We start from the raw sequence: 20,682 nt of genomic DNA on the forward strand, positions 1-20,682 counted from the left end.
TACCAGATCCCTGTCTCACCACGGTTTCAGCAGGTGAATGTGGTACATCTGGTATGGTTTTCTTCTCCCTGATTGGTGGACCCTGTAGATGACATCACTCAACTTCTCAAACACCTTGTATGGTCCTTGCCACTTGGCCAGGAATTTACTTTCAATAGTGGGGATCAACACGATCACCCGGTCCCCTGGGCTAAACTGTCTCAGTTTTGCCAACCGATTGTAGACCCTTTCCTGGGCCTTTTGTGTTTGGAAGAGATTCTCCTTCACAATCGGCATCACACTGCTGATGTTGCAGTTGCTGTTGTGCTTGTAGCAAATGTTTAATCAGGTCCTCCATCTTGCCTGATGTCACACTCTGACTTGTGGCCATCACATGTGTTTGCTGAGAATGCTGCCTGCACTTCTAACACCACCTGTGGTAGATCAACTCACTCAGTTGCACACGGAGGTAGTCACGGGAACACTGCGGCTTGAAAGATGCACTTGGTTTATTAAGTACAGCATAAACCAAAGGTTATGCACAAAATAAATATGGCACTCTGGGCAAAGCAGCAAAATAAAACAAAATGGTAACTCTAGGTAAAGTCCTTGTAGTAGCGGGGCAGCCCGCTCAGGATTAGCACAACCCATGATTCAGTTAAAAATCACAGCCCAAAACCACTTCTCTGGAGTGTTCCTGACTAGACCCACAACACTACGGCCTCTGAAAATAAGCTACTTAAGCCCCAGACCATGTGACTACTCCATCATGTGACTGATCACATGCCTGTGATATCACACAGGTCCTGTCAGAACATGGTGGCGTCAGCTCTGCAGGTTAAGATAAGGTGGACATTCTCCCACCCGCTCTATGAATATCCACATAAAATCAGCCAATTTATGCAACTTTAGTTTAAGCCTCACCACACTTTAGAGTGCTGGAGGAAAATACTCTGGCTTTAAATCACTGACGCCTGTAACGAATGGAAACGGAGGCACAGATGGTGAAGTTCACATTCGTTTTTATTGTAATTTAACGATGAACCTCGGCACCACGGTCCGTGGGGCTCTGAAGGGGGCGTGACTACGTGAGCCCCAGACACCCGTGGTAAGACCCCTCGAACAGGGTCAGAATGGGATGCCTGGGGGACACGGGTGCTACCTCCAGTTAGACCCCGGACTCTTGGCATCTGACCCAGTGGGACAGACGGACAAGCAGGGTTAGAAGGTGACGTAGAGCTAACCGGTGGGTACCGGGGGCACGGGTAGCAGCTGGTTCCAGCGGTACGGATGTTGTCCAGAGGTTCAGGTAACTGAATGGTGGGACGAGACGTAGCTGGAGTAAGCAGATTGGAGATCGTCCAGGAAAGCCAGGTAACGGGTAGCAGATAGTCTGTGAAGACAAACAGTGTAAGCGGAGCACTGGCAGAGAACTTCATAAACAGAAGCACATGCTAGCAGGAACCGGAAGTTAGCAACTGAGAATACTTGTTGCTCTGGCACCCTCCCTATGGTGGAGGGGCTAGACATAGTAATCATTAACTATTGGTCAAAAGCACTTTTTGGAAAATGTGCGCTGTCTCTTTAAGAGACCGGGAGCGAGCGCGTGCACGACCTAAGCACACAGACCGAGGACCTGCTGGCTGCATGCCAGGAAGCAGAGGAGGACGGGGAAGCAGAGGACCTGTCAGGACAGCATGGAGCTGGCACAGAGCGGGAGTCCCGACGGGGACCTCGCGAAGGTACAGGGACCGGACCGGATGTAACAACGCCATTACACCTATCTCCCCTCCAGCAATCATCAGAAAATTAGCTATTGTTTAAATCAGGTTTTTGTGTTATATGTATTACTTTTATTTTTAGCAATGTTTTCCCCATATCATAAACTGTATTAAAAGTGAAAAAATAAATAAATCTTGCAATTTTCACACTGCCCACTAGGACTTTGCTAAACTTTAATTTCCTGATGTTTCAGGAGACAACACATGGACATCAGACACATCGTACAGATACCGACACTATCTTTAGTATTGAAGCATCTAATTGTTGTGTGTCCATGTCAGTGTTTCACTGACCGCAGATGGACAGTCAGAGTATCAGAAGTGGAGTGTTGGCGCTGAAATACTTCCCTCGTATCCACAACAATGTTTAGAGATTGGACTTATTAGGACAGTCTAGGACCCCAAGAGGGCACTCCTATTGAAGTCGTGTCTGGCTGCAAGTGTTGACGTGTCCGTGATGTAAGTGCAATTAAAAGCATCCGGACACGAGCATAAACTTGTAAATGTAACACTTAATTATTGAAGAAAACTTTGGAACCATAATGCAGTCTCATTCCTAAAGGCACATTAGATGTAATTCCCTATCACAGAGAGTAGAGTAGAGCGAATTTGTGGCTTGGCAGTCACATAACACTGGCCCCCACCGGAGAAGCACAAAAGACCAGTACAGCAAGAGACCATTTGTTGAGCCCCACGTTTCCTAATTATCGAAAACCATCACTCCCTTGTGGAGGTAGCTATGTGGAGAATGATGTCCCCCTCAGCGTGAACTGGAATGATATTCCGGGTGTATCGGTGCTTCAAGTTCACACAATGCCATGAGGGTCTGCTGTATTTTGACCCAGTAAGATTAAATTGATCTCCTTGACAATAGCAGGCCTTGTTTATCGGAAAGACCAATTCACACCTTTCTGGAAGCTTCTAATACATACCTCTCATGCGTATACATTAGCAAGTCGATGGCAGTAAAATACAAACGACATTGCACATTAGGCAATCAGTAGTGTCAGCACATAACAATTAATGCATTATGCATTTTCTAACTCACAATGCCCAAAGGGAATTCTGGCACACTGTAACAAATACACTTCCTCACGACAATCATTTCACTCGGCTGTAGAATGATAGTACAAGGACAACAAATAATGAGTGTGTGCAAATGGCAATGTGAAGGGTGAGGGACCAGGGTCAGAGGGATCAGCTATGTATAGAGATGTTACCTGTCATTGTGATCCTTCTGATGATGAGGAGCCAGCTGAAAACTCTTCCTGAAAGGACAGTAAGGATGAGTCTAAAATAAAATTCAGTGGCCAGCGTGAAAATTGCAAGATTACTAATTTCGTTGTTTAACAAAGATTATGATATGGAAAGAAAAACATGAAACAAAAAAATCTGCTTAAACAAGCTCTTTTGAAGAAACACCAAGAAATGCGCAACATGGATTACCGTAAATGCAGTGGTCAGCCAATAAAATTTAGTTCAGCTGTATTTCCCTTCAAAATTTAAATATGTCCAGCAGTGCCATCAGCTCAGATCTGACAACAAACTGTGGGACTAAACTACACCAATCTTCTTTTCTGAGAGATCTTGCTTGAACTGACCTTAATGGAAGAATTGTGGTCAAAAAATCATATCTTCAGCATGGCAACAAAACCAAGAGGCTCAAATATGCACAAACATAGGAACTGAGGTTCAGAAAAAAGGCAGGCGATGCTCGGGACTGATTTGTCAAAGTTTGAAATATTTGGCTATAACAGAAGGCAGTCAGTTCACCAAAGGGCTGGAGTGCAGTAAAATAATGTGGCTACAGGTACCAGTGAAGCATGGTGGGGGCTCTGGGGCTGCATTTTAGTAAATGGAGTTGGGGATTTGGTCAGGATTAATGGTGTCCTAAACGCAGAGGAATAGAGGGAGATACCAAACCATCATGCACTATCATCAGGGAAGCATCTGATTGAGTAGTTTTCCTGCTACAGAATACGTTCAGATGCAAACATACAGCCAATGTCATTAAGAACAATCTTCAGAGTAAAGAAGAACAAGAAGTTCTGGAAGTGATGATATTGCCGCCCAAGTAGTCCTGATCATCGAATCTGTCTGGGATTACATAACGAGACAGAAGAATTTGTGCAAGCCTACATCCACAGAAGATCTGTGATTAATTCTCCAAGATGTTTGGAACAACCTCCCTGACAAGTCCCTTCAAAAACTGCGCAGTGTACCTGGAAGAATTGATGCTGTTTTGAAGGGAAAGATTAGTCACACCAAATATTGATTTGATATAGATTTCTCTTGTACTCCAGTTTTTAGCACTTTGATCTTTAACAGTTACTGCTGCTTTAGCCCTTCATGAAGAAGTATCCATCCATATATACACTAATACTGAGGCTGATCGGGTCATTTTTTACACACCTGCCTAACACTTTTGCCCAGTACTGCATCTCTCAGATGAAACTCCGGATGCAGTCTGCATAGAACCTAAAACTGGCTATACACCTTCTATAGCTGTTGGCTGAGCTATCATGCATCTGTCAGCTCTCTCCCCATTATTCTCCGAGGAAGAGCCACTGCCAGGCTCCTTTGTCAGCAACTTATCTCCAACTGCCCAATACTTATAGTTGTACTTGTGATGCCCTCCAGTCTTAATGAAGTGCCACCTGAAGTACACTGACTGGATTCATCAAGCAGCATTTGCCACTCAATAATTCAGACGTGTCTGGTACCCAGCGTGCACCGTCTTCAGAAATGTACATTAGCCGGTATCATAGCTTATGATAAATTTGACAGGCGGGCATGACAATGCACTATTCTGCCCATGCCTTCACCCTGCGAATCCCATATCGCCACAGCTGGCCGGGAATGGTGTGGAAACACCAAAAATCACAATATTTGTATGCAACTGCTGATTTGCAAAAATATATTGCAACTTATTTCAGGGGTAAGCACATTAATGATTCACTGCCATAGCTTCCAATGTAATCTGGAAGGGAACATTTACGAGCTCCCATACACATCAGATGGTTGGCTGATAATACCAAAATCGGTGGGTTCTGCCGACTTTTATTTAATGCGTATGGGGGCATTAAGAGTATCCCTTTAAATGAAACAAGTTCCAAAAATATATTTCTACGCTATCACTATGGGGTCCCAGAATGTAATATTAGAAAGGACTTTATACAGGTCCTTCTCAAAAAATTAGCATATAGTGTTAAATTTCATTATTTACCATAATGTAATGATTACAATTAAACTTTCATATATTATAGATTCATTATCCACCAACTGAAATTTGTCAGGTCTTTTATTGTTTTAATACTGATGATTTTGGCATACAACTCCTGATAACCCAAAAAACCTGTCTCAATAAATTAGCATATTTCACCCATCCAATCAAATAAAAGTGTTTTTTAATAACAAACAAAAAAACCATCAAATAATAATGTTCAGTTATGCACTCAATACTTGGTCGGGAATCCTTTGGCAGAAATGACTGCTTCAATGCGGTGTGGCATGGAGGCAATCAGCCTGTGACACTGCTGAGATGTTATGGAGGCCCAGGATGCTTCAATAGCGGCCTTAAGCTCATCCAGAGTGTTGGGTCTTGCGTCTCTCAACTTTCTCTTCACAATATCCCACAGATTCTCTATGGGGTTCAGGTCAGGAGAGTTGGCAGGCCAATTGAGCACAGTAATACCATGGTCAGTAAACCATTTACCAGTGGTTTTGGCACTGTGAGCAGGTGCCAGGTCGTGCTGAAAAATGAAATCTTCATCTCCATAAAGCATTTCAGCCGATGGAAGCATGAAGTGCTCCAAAATCTCCTGATAGCTAGCTGCATTGACCCTGCCCTTGATGAAACACAGTGGACCAACACCAGCAGCTGACATGGCACCCCACACCATCACTGACTGTGGGTACTTGACACTGGACTTAAGGCATTTTGGCATTTCCTTCTCCCCAGTCTTCCTCCAGACTCTGGCACCTTGATTTCCGAATGACATGCAAAATTTGCTTTCATCAGAAAAAAGTACTTGGGACCACTTAGCAACAGTCCAGTGCTGCTTCTCTGTAGCCCAGGTCAGGCGCCTCTGCCGCTGTTTATGGTTCAAAAGTGGCTTTACCTGGGGAATGCGGCACCTGTAGCCCATTTCTTGCACACGCCTGTGCACGGTGGCTCTGGATGTTTCCACACCAGACTCAGTCCACTGCTTCCTCAGGTTCCCCAAGGTCTGGAATCGGTCCTTCTCCACAATCTTCCTCAGGGTCTGGTCTCCTCTTCTCGTTGTACAGCGTTTTCTGCCACATTGTTTCCTTCCAACAGACTTACCATTGAGGTGCCTTGATACAGCACTCTGGGAACAGTATATTTGTTGAGAAATTTCTTTCTGGGTCTTAAGGTACTGTCACACTAGACGATATCGCTAGCGATCCGTGACGTTGCAGCGTCCTCGCTAGCGATATCGTCCAGTGTGACAGGCAGCAGCGCTCAGGCCCCTGCTGTGCTGTCGCTGGTCGGGGAAGAAAGTCCAGAACTTTATTTCGTCGCTGGACTCCCCGCAGACATCGCTGAATCGGTGTGTGTGACACCGATTCAGCGATGTCTTCACTGGTAACCAGGGTAAACATCGGGTAACTAAGCGCAGGGCCGCGCTTAGTAACCCGATGTTTACCCTGGTTACCATCGTAAAAAAACAAACAGTACATACTTACATTCAGCTGTCTGTCCCTTGCCGTCTATTTCCTGCACTGACTGCTGGCCGCAAAGTGAAAGTGAAAGCACAGCACAGCGGTGAGTCACACAGCGGTGACTCACCGCTGTGGCTGTGCTCTGCTTTCACTTTGCGGCCAGCAGTCAGTGCAGCAAACAGACGGCAAGGGACAGACAGCTGAATGTAAGTATGTACTGTTTGTTTTTTACGATGGTAACCAGGGTAAACATCGGGTTACTAAGCGCGGCCCTGCGCTTAGTTACCCGATGTTTACCCTGGTTACCGGGGACCTCGGGATCGTTGGTCGCTGGAGAGCGGTCTGTGTGACAGCTCTCCAGCGACCAAACAGCGACGCTGCAGCGATCCGGATCGTTGTCGGTATCGCTGCAGCGTCGCTAAGTGTGACGGTACCTTAACCCTCTTGCTTGAGGGTGTCAATGATGGCCTTCTTGACATCTGTCAGGTCGCTAGTCTTACCCATGATGGGGGTTTTGAGTAATGAACCAGGCAGGGAGTTTATAAAAGCCTCAGGTATCTTTTGCATGTGTTTAGAGTTAATTAGTTGATTTAGAAGATTAGGGTAATAGGTCGTTTAGAGAACCTTTTCTTGATATGCTAATTTATTGAGACAGGTTTTTTGGGTTATCAGGAGTTGTATGCCAAAATCATCAGTATTAAAACAATAAAAGACCTGACAAATTTCAGTTGGTGGATAATGAATCTATAATATATGAAAGTTTAATTGTAAACATTACATTATGGTAAATAATGAAATTTAACACTATATGCTAATTTTTTGAGAAGGACCTGTACATGCCGGTATTGGTGATTCTTACTCCGAAGCCTTGCAAGTAAATTTCCAGTGATAATAGAAAGAAAGCAATATGGAAAGCCAGCATGTGTCTCGTCTCCAGCATGTTGGCCATCTCATACACATTTCAGCATGTTCGCATCTGTTGGGTTCCAGGCTTGGATTAACTCCCTGCATCCCGGAGAACCTTGGGCAGGGAATGACAATTAGCACAACAATGCCTTCTGTGGCTTTGTATTAGCAAGGGAGATAAACAATGGGATGCAAGGGGTATCAGCAGTCACATGGGTCTTAGGATACCGATAAGCCACAAAAAGAAGCAGCTTATCTGTGTTGCCTCAAGCTTATCAGCTTCCAGTTTATATCCTGCTCAATCCCCACAGAGCTGAGCTGAATTCCAAACACCTCTGTATCCACAAAGCCACAGCCAATCACCTCGCTCATATATCTTCTGTCCGCGTAGCGTGAATCCTTTTATTTTACTTGACATTTATTCATAGCAGATCATCATCCCAGAAACGAAAACCAGTTTCAGGAGACAGACTTGAAGCTGCTTGCAGAATATGCTTCTTGGGCTATATGTGTGTGCATTTAATGTGTCTGGAGCTAGAAGGCAGGCAAAATACTATACATGGCCCTGGCTAAAAGGGAGATGGTCTAAAGACAAGGCGACCAGATCACTTGCCCCCTGTCTAGGTGTCACATTTAAATAAGCTGAAGGTGCTCTTCAACATGGTATTGATACAAACCAAGATTACAAGAACATCATCAAACAAGGTTACAAGAACATCATTTTCTACTTGATTCCCACTCTGGGGGTTCATTAATGGTAATGGTCCATGAAAAATCATAAATACGTTTTATGGTATGCCAGCACGTGAGCTGAACTGTGTGTGAACACAACCAGGTGACTGGCTCCTGTCAATATCTAAGCCAGCCACCTTCTCAGACATGGTTAATGTAGCCACCTTCTCAGATATGGTCAATGTAGCCACCTTCTCAAACATGGTCAATGTATATACAGAGAAGGGCACTAGCTTAGCTATTAATGTATGAATAAGAGCCGGACTGCACGATTTCAGACAGGTATATTTATCTCTAGAACTCTCCAGCAGTAAATACTCTCATACATATTAGAATAAAGTCATATGAACCTTACAATTTCCTGGAGACTGGCAAGCAGTCTACAGTGTGTCCGTAAAGTCATGGTGCACTTTTGACCAGTCACTGGAAAGCAACAAAAGACAATAAAAATGTGAAATCTGCTCCAAATAAAAGAAAAACTCTCTGAGTTTCATACCTATTCAGTGCAGTTTGATATGGGCTCCATTTGTTGCCCTACAGATATCCAAACAATAGTGAAGTTCTTGCCACACACGGGTAAGGACGTCTGATGTAACAGAGTGAATAAAATCTGTGATTCTCTGTTTTAAGTGATTAATGTCGCTGATACGTTCAGTGTACACATGTTGCTTCACATAACCCCAAGCTGTCACAGACCGTTCCGCGAATAAAAAGGAGCCTCTCACCTTATCATGCATCAGGCCACATCACACGTTCACTTTAGGGGTGTTACGTTCATACTCATCGTAGGCATGAGGATGTTCAGCAGCCCATATTCAGACGTTATGGCGGTGAACATGTCCACAGATATGGAAGGTTGCCTCATCGCTAAACACAATCTTCTGCAAAAATCTTGCATCATTGTCGATCTCATGAAGCATATCTGTAGCAAACGCGCATCGTTTGGGTCTATCCGCCGGTTTGATAGCGTGCAACAACCGCAATTTGAACCCCGTAAAACAGAGACGTTTCTTTAACACCTTATGAACTGTAGTCTTGCTTAGGTGTAATTGTTGAGCAGACGCATGCACAGATTTTTTAGGGCTCCTTAGGTAGCTATCCCGTATAGCCTCTACAGACTCGTCACTGACTGATGGCCTACCAGAACGGAGTTTCTCCACCAAACTGCAGGTTTCTTTCAACTGCTTATCCCACCAAGCAATGTTATTCCTATTTGGTGGCGCTTCGTTATAAATGTGCAAATATTCAAGTAGCACTTTGGTCATGGAGTCGAATTTAGTGAGCCACAGAACACACTGAACTTTCCTCTGTGCCGTCCACATCTCGACAGGCATGGAAAACCACACAGCTGGCATAAGCTATCACAGACCTGGCAGTGTATTAATCAGAGTTCAGTTTATCAGGGGTTAATCTGACTGGGGGCTCAGCAACAGCTTAAATGAGTTTGTGTTGTTTGACTGGCTCTTGTTATGTCTCCTCATGAACAGGTCTGATATGATTGGGCCAGAGAAAGGGCGACAAAATTTAAACTATAAATAGATCCTGTGACTGGTTAAAAGTGCACCATGACTTTACGGACACACTGTATATTTACTTGTCCAGTAGTAACCAATTAACGGATCCAGCAGCAGCAATCCTTTGGCAAAAAAGTTGTGGAGACACAACTTTTAAGCCCATTTTTAGATACACTAACTCCCATCTCCCCCCACCCCGTCACATAATGTTGGGGAAGAGAAGGATCTGGCACATCGAATTTCCAACAGCTGATCCTTTTTTGTGAACTTTTGATCAGGGTCATTTGGATGTTTTGGGTTGTCATTATGATTTAAAAAGAGAAAACACAATAGTTTGACAATAAATGGTTTCACCCAACCAGTGGAGAAAAGTTTGGTGTTATCATTCATATTCTCTGCCAGGGTCTATAAACTTTTGAGAAAAGCTGTATAAAACTTACTTGTATTTCTGATTTTATTATTAATATGTGTTTTATTTCATAGTCCTGCAAAACTGCAGAGTTTTTTTAGAAGTTATGTGGCAAAAGAAATTAGTGTAGTATTAAAATTTCTGGACTATCAGATGCTGGAATAAAAGAATGTTGCTGTACTGCATTAGCACTGATGTATTTGCACTCCCACTCATATTTTATATTTACTGACAGTTCATCATTGCCAATGTGAATGAAGGTCAGCAGCGAATCATGGATGAGCTTCAGAATCTAAACTTTATGAAGGAAAATAGCAATGCCACTTTTATTGAGCGAAAGCTGAGCTTTGAGAGGAAGAAGACATTATCTCCACTGGTAAGTGATATTTGGTAATACATAGTGACATGGCCATCTTCAGTCCTAGTGTATATAAGTGTGTGTACTGCTTTATGAAGGGTTAAAGCAGCAGTGACACCTAGAGGTCATGAGAAAGTACTACTACTAAATTCTCTTAAAATCCTGCTCCCCATTTAGAATTCACTAAAAACATTGCATATTTCCTACGTACCGTAATTGTATTGTGATCAGTCATTTGAATAGTTGGCTGACAAATACTGTCAAAAAGCTACAGCCATTTAAAGACTGCTCTCAGACATCTTATTCCTAGCAGACAGCTTCATAGCATTGTCACAGAAGGATCTTACAACACTGCATCAAGCGTTCTGGAGGACTCAATGCAGGTATTACACGGTCACTCAATCATTTGTATGTTCACCATGTAATACCACGTTTCCCCTGTAGTGGCCACTGTAGGAGAAATTTGCAGTCATTCCTAGTTTTAGTCCACAATATCAGCGGATCGCCAGAGGTTTCATCAGCTATTGATTAGCTGAACCGGCAGCCATGATCTGATCATCAGTGGGTCCCCATTTGGAAAAGGTGGCACAACCCTTTTATAAGTTTCCACTAAATTGAAGGCCCTTTGTCCCAATTTAAGGCACTGAAAAATCAGGCGACGTTCTAGTTTACTGTACCAATATGTAGTGATCATTTTGTTGTGTAGACTGTCTCTGAAGGAGTGAAGCAAAGCAACATCTTTATGTCATATGTTATGTGGTTATGAATTAGGCCTTTGTCTATCTATTAAAGTACAAAGTAATTAGAATTATTTCAATAAAAGGAATATATTACAATTACCGCGAATTGTCAGGATACGGCAAACATGCCACACATGTGATACCTTGTCATTGTCCACTTGTCATGGAACAGTTAACCCTGCTTCAAGCTTTCAGCCGGAATAAATCACTATATAAATTGACAATTTGCATCAGCAATTTTTGCAAACCCTTTAGTCAATAATTTCCCTGTTTGTTTTCCATTAAGCCTGAACTACCTCGACAGACCGAGAGCCACAGGTGCAAGCTCTTGTCTACCTATGGTGCGGAGAAAATTTACCAAGCAAAGCGCAAGTGCAACGCTTCCCAGGAACTTGATATAGATCTGTATGAGGGGGAGCTGGTGGCTATTGTGGAGCACAAGGACCCTTTAGGAAGTACTAGCAGGTGGTTTGTGGACACGGGAAGTAAGTAGAAGAACACTCAATCAAACATTGACTTTCTTTTGTGTGTCCTCTCTCTCCGCACAGTGGTTTCCTTCTTATTAAGCAACTAGAAAATTACTTGATTTTCATGACTTTCAAAGTTATAATCTCAGCCTCAATCAAGAGGCCTTGTCCCTAACTTATAAAGTTTTCACCCCGACCATAAAATGCCTGGATGAAGTGCTGAGTATAGGACTGGTGCTGTGTTTTATACCCCCAGTGTTGCCATTAATCAGTGTTGCTTTTATTCTAAAGTTAAAATGCAGATTAAGAAAAGACGCATTTTTAGTGATAAAATAAGCCCATTGCTCAGGATAAATCAATTATACCACAACAGAAATGTTCCCCAGTCAGTGGCTCAGGAACCCCCTGCATGTACACTATTGTGCAAAGTTTTAGGCAAGATTGGAAAATGCTGTTGTGGCTCGAATATAGTATTCGACAACGCCGAAGATGCTCTATTAGCACACAAGCGTGCTAACCCTTATCTGAGCACATTCTGAGCACATTCACTCATCACTACTCATCACTAATTGTGCCTTAACTTTGACAGAGATGTCATAATACTACTTAAAATTTCCACTCGGGTCAATACCACATCACTGCCAGATTTAAGAAATTAAAACAGAATAAGTAATAAAAGCACATTATTGAACTGATAAATGTTCACCACTCCAAGGGCAATCACTGGGCACAGTGGTGATGCCATTGAATACGACTCAGGACCGCTAAGGCTAGTGATTGTCTGAAGAGGTCATGTTTTATATTATTACAAGTGCGGCAAGTTTTTCTACTTTTGAAATACCCCCTTTATACTTGAGTAAGATCCGTCCAGGGGCTATTCATCATCTGCATTTTTTTAAATTCATTTTTCTTGTTTTATCTTGCAGTCACGAGTATGTCACGTTCTCCTGGTAGATCTGGAGTTAGGCGATCTTTACATACTGTGAATCACAGGTCTTCCATTAGCCTGTGTGATTTGTTCCTCATATTAAATAGACTGTGTTTCCTTTGGCGCTGAAGAGGTTAATGACTCTTTGTATTCTGGTTACAGACATGCAGCTCCATCTCACAGCTGATCCTGACCTGCTAATTTCATTTCTCTATAAAATTTGGCTAGACCTTCTCATCCCCACCTGTGAAAGTTTACTTCCTGGCTAGCTGGAGTTGGTGTGCTGAAGTTGGAGTTTGTAGTTGCTGTTGGAGATTGTTGTATGCTGTTTTGGGATGTATTCTTTCTCAATTATCCTATCCCCATTTGGTTTGTACCTTCCTATCCTTCCCTTTATTCCTCTCTACCCTTAGTGAGCATTTTTGTATGTAAGTTGCTTTTTGTTATCCCTGTTTGTCTTACGTATTAATACCCTAACATATCTGTCCCAGGCCTTCTTAGGACATTAACAGGTGCATAGTAAGATCGGAGACTTGGGCATCTCTTCCCTTAAGAGTACCCCCAGGACAGGGATAGTTAGGGTGCCAGTTCCAGGGACAGTTTGAAGACCCCCTTCCTTACTGAATACCGCAACAGCGTGACAACAAATTCTTCAAAGTGGTGCAATGTGGTTCATGAATTTTGTGCAAAATCAAAAATGCTCTTTATGCTTGCCTTTAACTTATTTTGAGATGTTTTAGTGTGAAATGTTCTGCTAAAGTGTTGCAAAAGTTGCTGAAAAAAATCCCTGTGTACATAAAATCACTTCAGGGGGTGCTGGAGTATATTTCAGCAAAAATGTTTCAACTTTTTAAAAATTCGCAATTGATAAATCAGCTGAAAACATCAGGTAACTCCAAACCTCGACAAGCAATATAAAAGACAGGCAAACAGATATAGAATAGACTTTAAAAAAGCGCAAAATAAAAGAAAAGAGTAAGGCACAAATGAAAAACAGGTGAAAAGCACCAAAATCTAATATATAAAGCTGAATGTGTGTGTGTGTATGTGTGTGTGTGTATGTATGTCCGGGATTGGCATCTGCACCGTCGCAGCTACAGCCACAAAATTTTGCACAGTCACACGTCTGGACCCCGAGAGCGTCATAGGCTATGTTGTGAGGCGAAATTTTAACCCCGCGCGTTCCAATTCACCAAACAATTTTGCCCCTATCTACATAATGGGGAAAAAAGTGAAAGGAAAAGTGTTGGAGGCGTCGCAGCTACAGCCACAAAATTTTGCAAAGTCACACATCTGGACCCCGAGAGTGTCATAGGCTATGTTGTGAGGTGAAATTTTAACCCTGCGCTTTCCAATTCACCAAACAATTTTGCCCCTATCTACATAATAGGAAAAAATGAAAGGAAAAGTGTAGGAGGCAAATTGACAGCTGCCAGATGTGAACAAGGGGGACTTAAAGAATGAGAGCGATGGCGCCAAAGAGTATATACCGTACAGTTGCTATGAACACACACACAAAATGCGCCACACACTACCATGTGCTTGAACACATATTACCCTCAGCACACATTTCACCACAAATACACCAACCTCGCCACATAAAAGTCGAAACACAAAAGTCGCCACTCAAAACTCGCCACGCGCAAAACTCGCCACATGCAAAAACTAGGCTCTTGCAAAACTCGTCACAAGTGCAAAACTTGCACACGCGGAAAAATTGCCACATGCACAAAAGTTGCAACACATGCAAAAGTTGCCTCACACAAAACTTGCACATACTCAAAAGGCACCACACACAAAACTCGCCACGTGCAAAACTCGCCATGCGCAAAACTTGCTGCACACAACTTGCTACACTAACCTGTCACATGCAACTCGACACACAAAAAGTTGCTACACGCATGTTGCCACACAAAACTCATCTCACAAAAGTCGCTACATGCATGTCGCCACACGCAAGTCAACACACAACTTGACAAACGAAACTCGTCCTAAAACACACACAAGTCTGGTATTATCCTTCAAAAATAAAAATCTGATTAATAAGCAGACAAACTACAACAAATGTACCATATAGGAAATATGGCAGCTGTCAGTCACATGACCTGTCTATTATGTGTATGTGTGAGCTAATATATACTGCCAGGGGGAGGGCTTCCTGTTGGCTGGGGATTTATCAGGCTGCCAATTTAGCTTACAAATACTGAGGTAAAAATACTGAGCAAATAACGTGTGAACGAGGTCTAATACAGGAGGAGATGACACACAGGTATATACTATATACAGGGGAGATGACACACAGATATATACTATATACAGGAGAGATGACACACAGGTATACACTATATAGAGGAGGAGATGACATACAGGTACATATATATACAGGAGGAGATGACATACAGGTATATACTATATACAGGAGGAGATGACACACAGGTATATACTATATACAGGAGCAGATGACACACAGGTATATACTATATACAGGAGGAGATGACATACAGGTATATGCTATATATAGAAGATGACATGCAGGTATATACTATATACAGGAGGAGATGACACACAGATATATACTATATACAGGGGAGATGACACACATGTATATATATATACAGGAGGAGATTACATACAGGTATATACTATATATAGAAGGAGATGACATTCAGGTATATACTATATATAGGGGAGATGACACACAGCAGGTATATACTTTATACAGGGGAGATGACATACAGGTATATACTATATACAGGAGATGACATACAGATGTATACTATATATAAGGGAGATGACAAACATGTATATACTGAGGTGATGAGGTGAAAATGAGAGGTGTGAGGTGAAAATGAAAAGGTGTGAGTGCAAAATGAGAGGAGTGAGGAAAAATAGTGGAGTGATCAGAAAATGACAGATGTGAGGTTGAAATGACAAGTGTTAGGGGGGAATGAGAAGAGTGAGGGAGAAAATGAGAGATGTGAGGGGGAAAATGAAAGAGGTGATTGGGAAAATGAGAGGCGTGATGGGAAAATAAGAGAAGTGAGGTGCTATAACTAACCACAGATATTTACTATGCCCAGGCAACTCCGGGCTCTTCAGCTAGTTAGACAATAAAGATGCAAACGCAATAATGTATTAGGCCCTTGCTGTATTTATTGTCAGGCGTGAAAAAGGTACGAGTCCATGAATAGTTTTTCAACTTGATTGGTGCTATCTCACACATTCTTTCCAGTTTTAAAGCAGGTTTTATAAAAAAAAAAAACATGACTTTTACAATGGCCCAAAACACATTAATGGCCTATCATTTCAAATAAAACCGCTATTCACTGTCAATACCACCCCGCATTGCCGTAAAGTAGAAACCAGTGCACCTATTTGAGGCTTCATTTGATCCACGACACAAACAGTGCTCCTTGTAAGCATTAATAGCAGAAAAAAATATGAATAGTCCAACTAATACGGATAAAAAGGTCACTATTCTATTTCAGCAGCATCTGAACAACTGTCAGCATGAATCACAGCTTGATTGCAGCCAGGTATGTTTCATTCTGAAATATTGCTGCATTTTAGCGAAAATATATTTTGGGACTATAGGAGAGAGCTGATTTGTCTAGTGTGGCGTCAGCTGGCTTTTTGTTAATCAACTGGAGCGGTGCAGGGAGAAACTGGATGGGGATTATAGGGAGAGAGTTGGCTAGTCCTGCCGGGCCCCACCGGCTTCTCCCGGGCACCATAAATCAGAGCCAGACAGCTTCATTGCAGTCAGGTATGTTTAATTATGAAACATGCAGCAATTTTGAAAAGTTTGAAAAGCCTTCTGGAGACTATAGGCAAAGACCTGACTAGTCGATGACACCCCTGCCGGCTTCTTGTCAATCAACTTGAGCGGTGCGGGTCAGGCAGCATTAATCTAATGACAGGTTCCCTTTAACCAACAGGGTTCAAACATATACTTGTCCATATTCATGGTACCAGTGATTTTTTTTTCTGCAACACATTTTATATGGATCATATTTTTTGATGTTTAAAATTCTGTGGAAGTAAAATAGTAACATTTTTTTTTATCTGTATTGGCTTGACTATTTCCATTTGTTAATGGTAAAGGTAATTTGAGGCAGTGAAACTCCTCAGGCTGCAGTCATGTCCTTCCAATCGTAAGTTTCAGACTTAGATGCCAGTGCGTCTTGTTGCTGATTGGCTGAATATTTGACCTGACTGTTAGTAGATACAATTAGCTATAGTGTGAAATGATCACCACTATTATTGTACTCTCAGGGTTAACAATGTAAACTAGCTTGGAGGATACCCCTATAATAAAATATAACTTTTAATAAAACGCATAAAATCTATATAACTCAACTAACAAAAACCAAAAAAGTGCTCATGTGAGCCAGTGCTCAAAAGATAAAAATTGGTTGGATCACACCAATGATAGCAGGGCGGTATGTCTCTCCAATAATTGCAGACGTATGGTCAGCAAAGAATACCTCCCAGTATCCTTGACTGGAGGTTCGTAGTCCACGTATAGGGATAGGGGCTGGGGCTGCTATCACGCCCCTCCTGTGCGCTATAATACATTTTAGATAGGAGCGGCTGCGCAATGATACTGAATACTCCATACTGCGCATGATAGCGCTAGCACCCCATTAATATAGGTATGCTCATGCACAATAGTGATATATACATATCTAAAATGCGGCCCAGTATTATAGTGCACAGGAGGGGCGTGATAGCAAGATACACACCACCGGAAACGACACACACAATATGGCGGCCACACTTCCGTTTGGCAAGTGTTCCAGTATTTGGAGCGCAAGCCATTAACACCGCGATAACGGTGTCCCCTACCGGAAGTGACACACACAATATGGCGGCGGCACGTCCGGTCGACAAGCGTTCCAGTGCTTGGAGCGCAAGCCATTAACAGGTGCGTGGGGTAGGCGCACGTGATGCCGGCGTTACCTGTAAGTATAGTAAATCCTATACCAACCCCCTCCCTATATGGTAGCCTTGATGGGCACATGTTAAAGGGCTAGCTAATTATTCACAGGTGCAGAGGCGTGCCTCAATTCATCAGCTATTTAAGGACATGTTTTGTGAGTGGGGTTAAGGATTGTTACCGAGAACACAGATGGATTTATGGGTACCTAGCCACTGCGGGTCCCTGCATCTAAAAGGACTTATATTGGACCTCTATTGGACTATTGGCCAGATCCTACTGGCATGTCTGCTCCCCTGATGAGTCTCCGCTATAGGATATGAAACGTGTTGGGAGAATCTGCTACTGTCCATGTTTTGGTGGAGTCCATAGTTAGGGATCACTTGGGGCCTGTCCTTGTTAGGACAGGAGTTCGAACGGGTATAACAGGGAAGAAAGATATCACCCCACACCCAGCCCCTATCCCTATACGTGGACTACGGACCTTCAGTCAAGGATACTGGTAGGTATTCTATGGTGACCATACGTCTGCTATTATTGGAGAGGCATACCGCTCTGCTATCATTGGTGTGATCCAACCAATTTTTATCTTTTGAGCACTGGTTCACATGAGCACTTTTTTTGGTTTTTGTTAGTTGAGTTGTATAGGTTTTATGCGTTTTATTAAAAGTTATGTTTTATTATAGGGGTATCCTCCAAGCTAGTTTACACTGACTGTTAGTAGCACAATACATTAGAATGTTAGAGATTTAGTACTAGTGCTCATGCTATATTACCCTGAACAGTGTTCTAATACATGAATTATGGAGTATGGAGGGTTGGTTGTCTTGCATATTTTAGCTTTCACCCAGTAATCAAATATTGGACAACCCCTAGTAAAATAATAACACTTATACTCCACTCTGATGACGGCGCCATTCCTGCGGTGTCGGCACTGTGTCTCCTGGGGCTTGCATAACATTATTATGTCACATAATCCCTGCAGCCAATCAGCGCTGGTTTCAGTCTCCCCACCTTTGGACGTAACACATACATCTGGATGAAGTAAGAGAGAGCAGCAGTGTTGTTTTATTGGAGGAAACATACAGAGTGAGAAAGGGTTGTTGAAGTAGTAGACAACCCCTTTTATTCAAGACCATCTGCTAAACAGTTCTCACAGTATAAGCCTGCAGCTTTTGTATACTCCAACAGGTTGCATCGATCTTTCTTACACTTATCCCCTTACTTTCCCTTTACAGTACTACAAGGCTATGTCTATTCATCCTTCCTCAAACCCTACAACCCAGGACGGCAACAGAAAGATTCATCAGACAGTGCTTTTTGTGAAGAAGATTTTGATGACCTAAGCCTGTTTGTCTCGCCCCGGCCTTCTCGTGACAGAAACAGTCGTGCGTCACAGGGAAGTGCTGGAGACAGCAGTCCATCCTCCAATGGAGATGACGAAAAGCATGAAATTAATGAAACCGATACAGACAGTTGTCAAAGCAGTGAGGATTGCCATGTAAGTATCTCCATTTCCGTTTCTTTACAAATATGGCAGTGGCATGTTATCATTACTTGTTTTAAAAGAATATGCCTATTAGAATAATAGAGTATATCATTATTAGTGATCAGCAGTCCTACTCTTACACAACTTCATAACATTTATACCTAGCAGTCTATGTAATGGGCTCTTTTTGTGTATATTTCAGATTTTCTATGCTGTTTATGCTTTTGAAGCCCGGAGTCAACAGGAACTCACCCTTGAGGAGCATCAGAGGGTCAGAATCATTAGGTTTTGTGACCTGAGTGGAAACAAAGAGTGGTGGCTCGGAGAGGCACATGGCCAAAAAGGTTATGTGCCAGCCAATTATCTTGGGAAGATGACATACGCCTAGAATCATGTTCTTCTCTGTTTTGGGACAGTGATGGTTTAGAATCCCTCTTTAGATGCGTCCTATATTTATCTGATGTGAAGGATCCATTTCTTGGGGCTGTAGACAAAACAATGTGACATGAGACGGTAACTGAAGTCGAGGAATAAACCCGCCGATAGGTTTACTGATTGTAACCTCTATAGAGCAGAGATATTTTAAGTGTAAAGCACTTCTATGTTTTATTTGTGTATGATGTCCATCATTTCACTGTACGTATGAAGCATGATCAATGCACTGAACGTAACAGAATCCAAAGATCAGTGAGACCTACTAAATCAGAGTACACTCAAAACTACTCTCTGTAAGTCCAGGTAAAAAAAAAGATTCTGTTCATGTTCTTTACATTTAGAATTCCCTTGATAATACAGCTTTCTGTAAGTGAAGAGTTAAAGGGATTACTCACGTCTTTGGATTTAATGACATATCTGTACATTAGGACACCGCATTCACCGTGCATCGTGTAATGTCTCCTGTGATGGCACCATTGGAGAACTGATCAAGGACTGCTGGGTTCCTAGCTCATTTTTTTAATGGACCTTGTTCTCCTAATAAATGGTTCTATAATGTCAGTCAAGTTTTGGAAAGGATGACATTGAGTCAATAAATACACGACCTTATCCAGCGCTCTATATAAGAATTACCCCCATTTGCTCCAGTAGTATTGTGGAATAAGGCAATGTGATCTAGCTAAAATTGGGGACATATGGTAAGGGGGCACCACGAAATAAATACTGAACTGGGATCCAACCCTGACCTTAGTACACAAATATGTAGAAAACAAAAAAGAAAAAGCAAAGGCCATACAAGGGGATCACCAGACAGCAAAGAAATGTGCAACAAACACAGCTTTTATTGAAGTATAACACAGGACAAAAACATTAAAAACATCTAAAAACCATAGAAAAACAATAGCCTAAAATAAGGCATGTGCCTGTATACAAATGCAGGGGGAACAAAAAGGTACAACAGGTATAAATTATCCTCAGACTCCTATATGGACAGCATATTAGCTAATATATTTGCCACATAAAGAAACACAAGTAAATCAAATAAGTAACATATACAACATAGGAGACATGAGGTAAATGGATATACACAGTAAAAACCACTTAGGGAAAGGCCGATGATAAGGCCTGAGCTGCTAGGAACCAAAACTATGGCGCCACAGATAATAGCATACAGATAAATATAAAAGGGCACGCGGCTCCATGTGTCCTAATATCCCCACTCCTTGAAAGTGATGCACATCAAAAAGTAATACTTAGATAGACTAGTTAAGAGTAAGGCATAAGTCATGGAAACCCACACACAAACCTTCCCAAGTGGT

General features: G+C 42.3%; 1 protein-coding gene across 1 annotated transcript in view; it reads left to right on the top strand.

Moving 5' to 3' along the window:
* Positions 1–20,245, top strand: part of ARHGEF38 (Rho guanine nucleotide exchange factor 38) — a 160,647-nt gene extending 140,402 nt beyond the window's left edge. The window contains exons 11-14 of the mRNA XM_069743688.1: positions 10,243–10,383; positions 11,392–11,590; positions 18,678–18,940; positions 19,131–20,245. Of these exons, the coding sequence (XP_069599789.1) occupies positions 10,243–10,383; positions 11,392–11,590; positions 18,678–18,940; positions 19,131–19,316 (789 nt within the window). The 3' untranslated portion in view covers positions 19,317–20,245. The remainder of the gene's footprint in view (positions 1–10,242; positions 10,384–11,391; positions 11,591–18,677; positions 18,941–19,130) is intronic.
* Positions 20,246–20,682: the final 437 nt, after the last annotated feature.

The sequence above is a fragment of the Ranitomeya imitator genome, chromosome 1, assembly GCF_032444005.1.
Source record: "Ranitomeya imitator isolate aRanImi1 chromosome 1, aRanImi1.pri, whole genome shotgun sequence".
NCBI classification, from domain to species: Eukaryota; Metazoa; Chordata; class Amphibia; order Anura; family Dendrobatidae; genus Ranitomeya; species Ranitomeya imitator.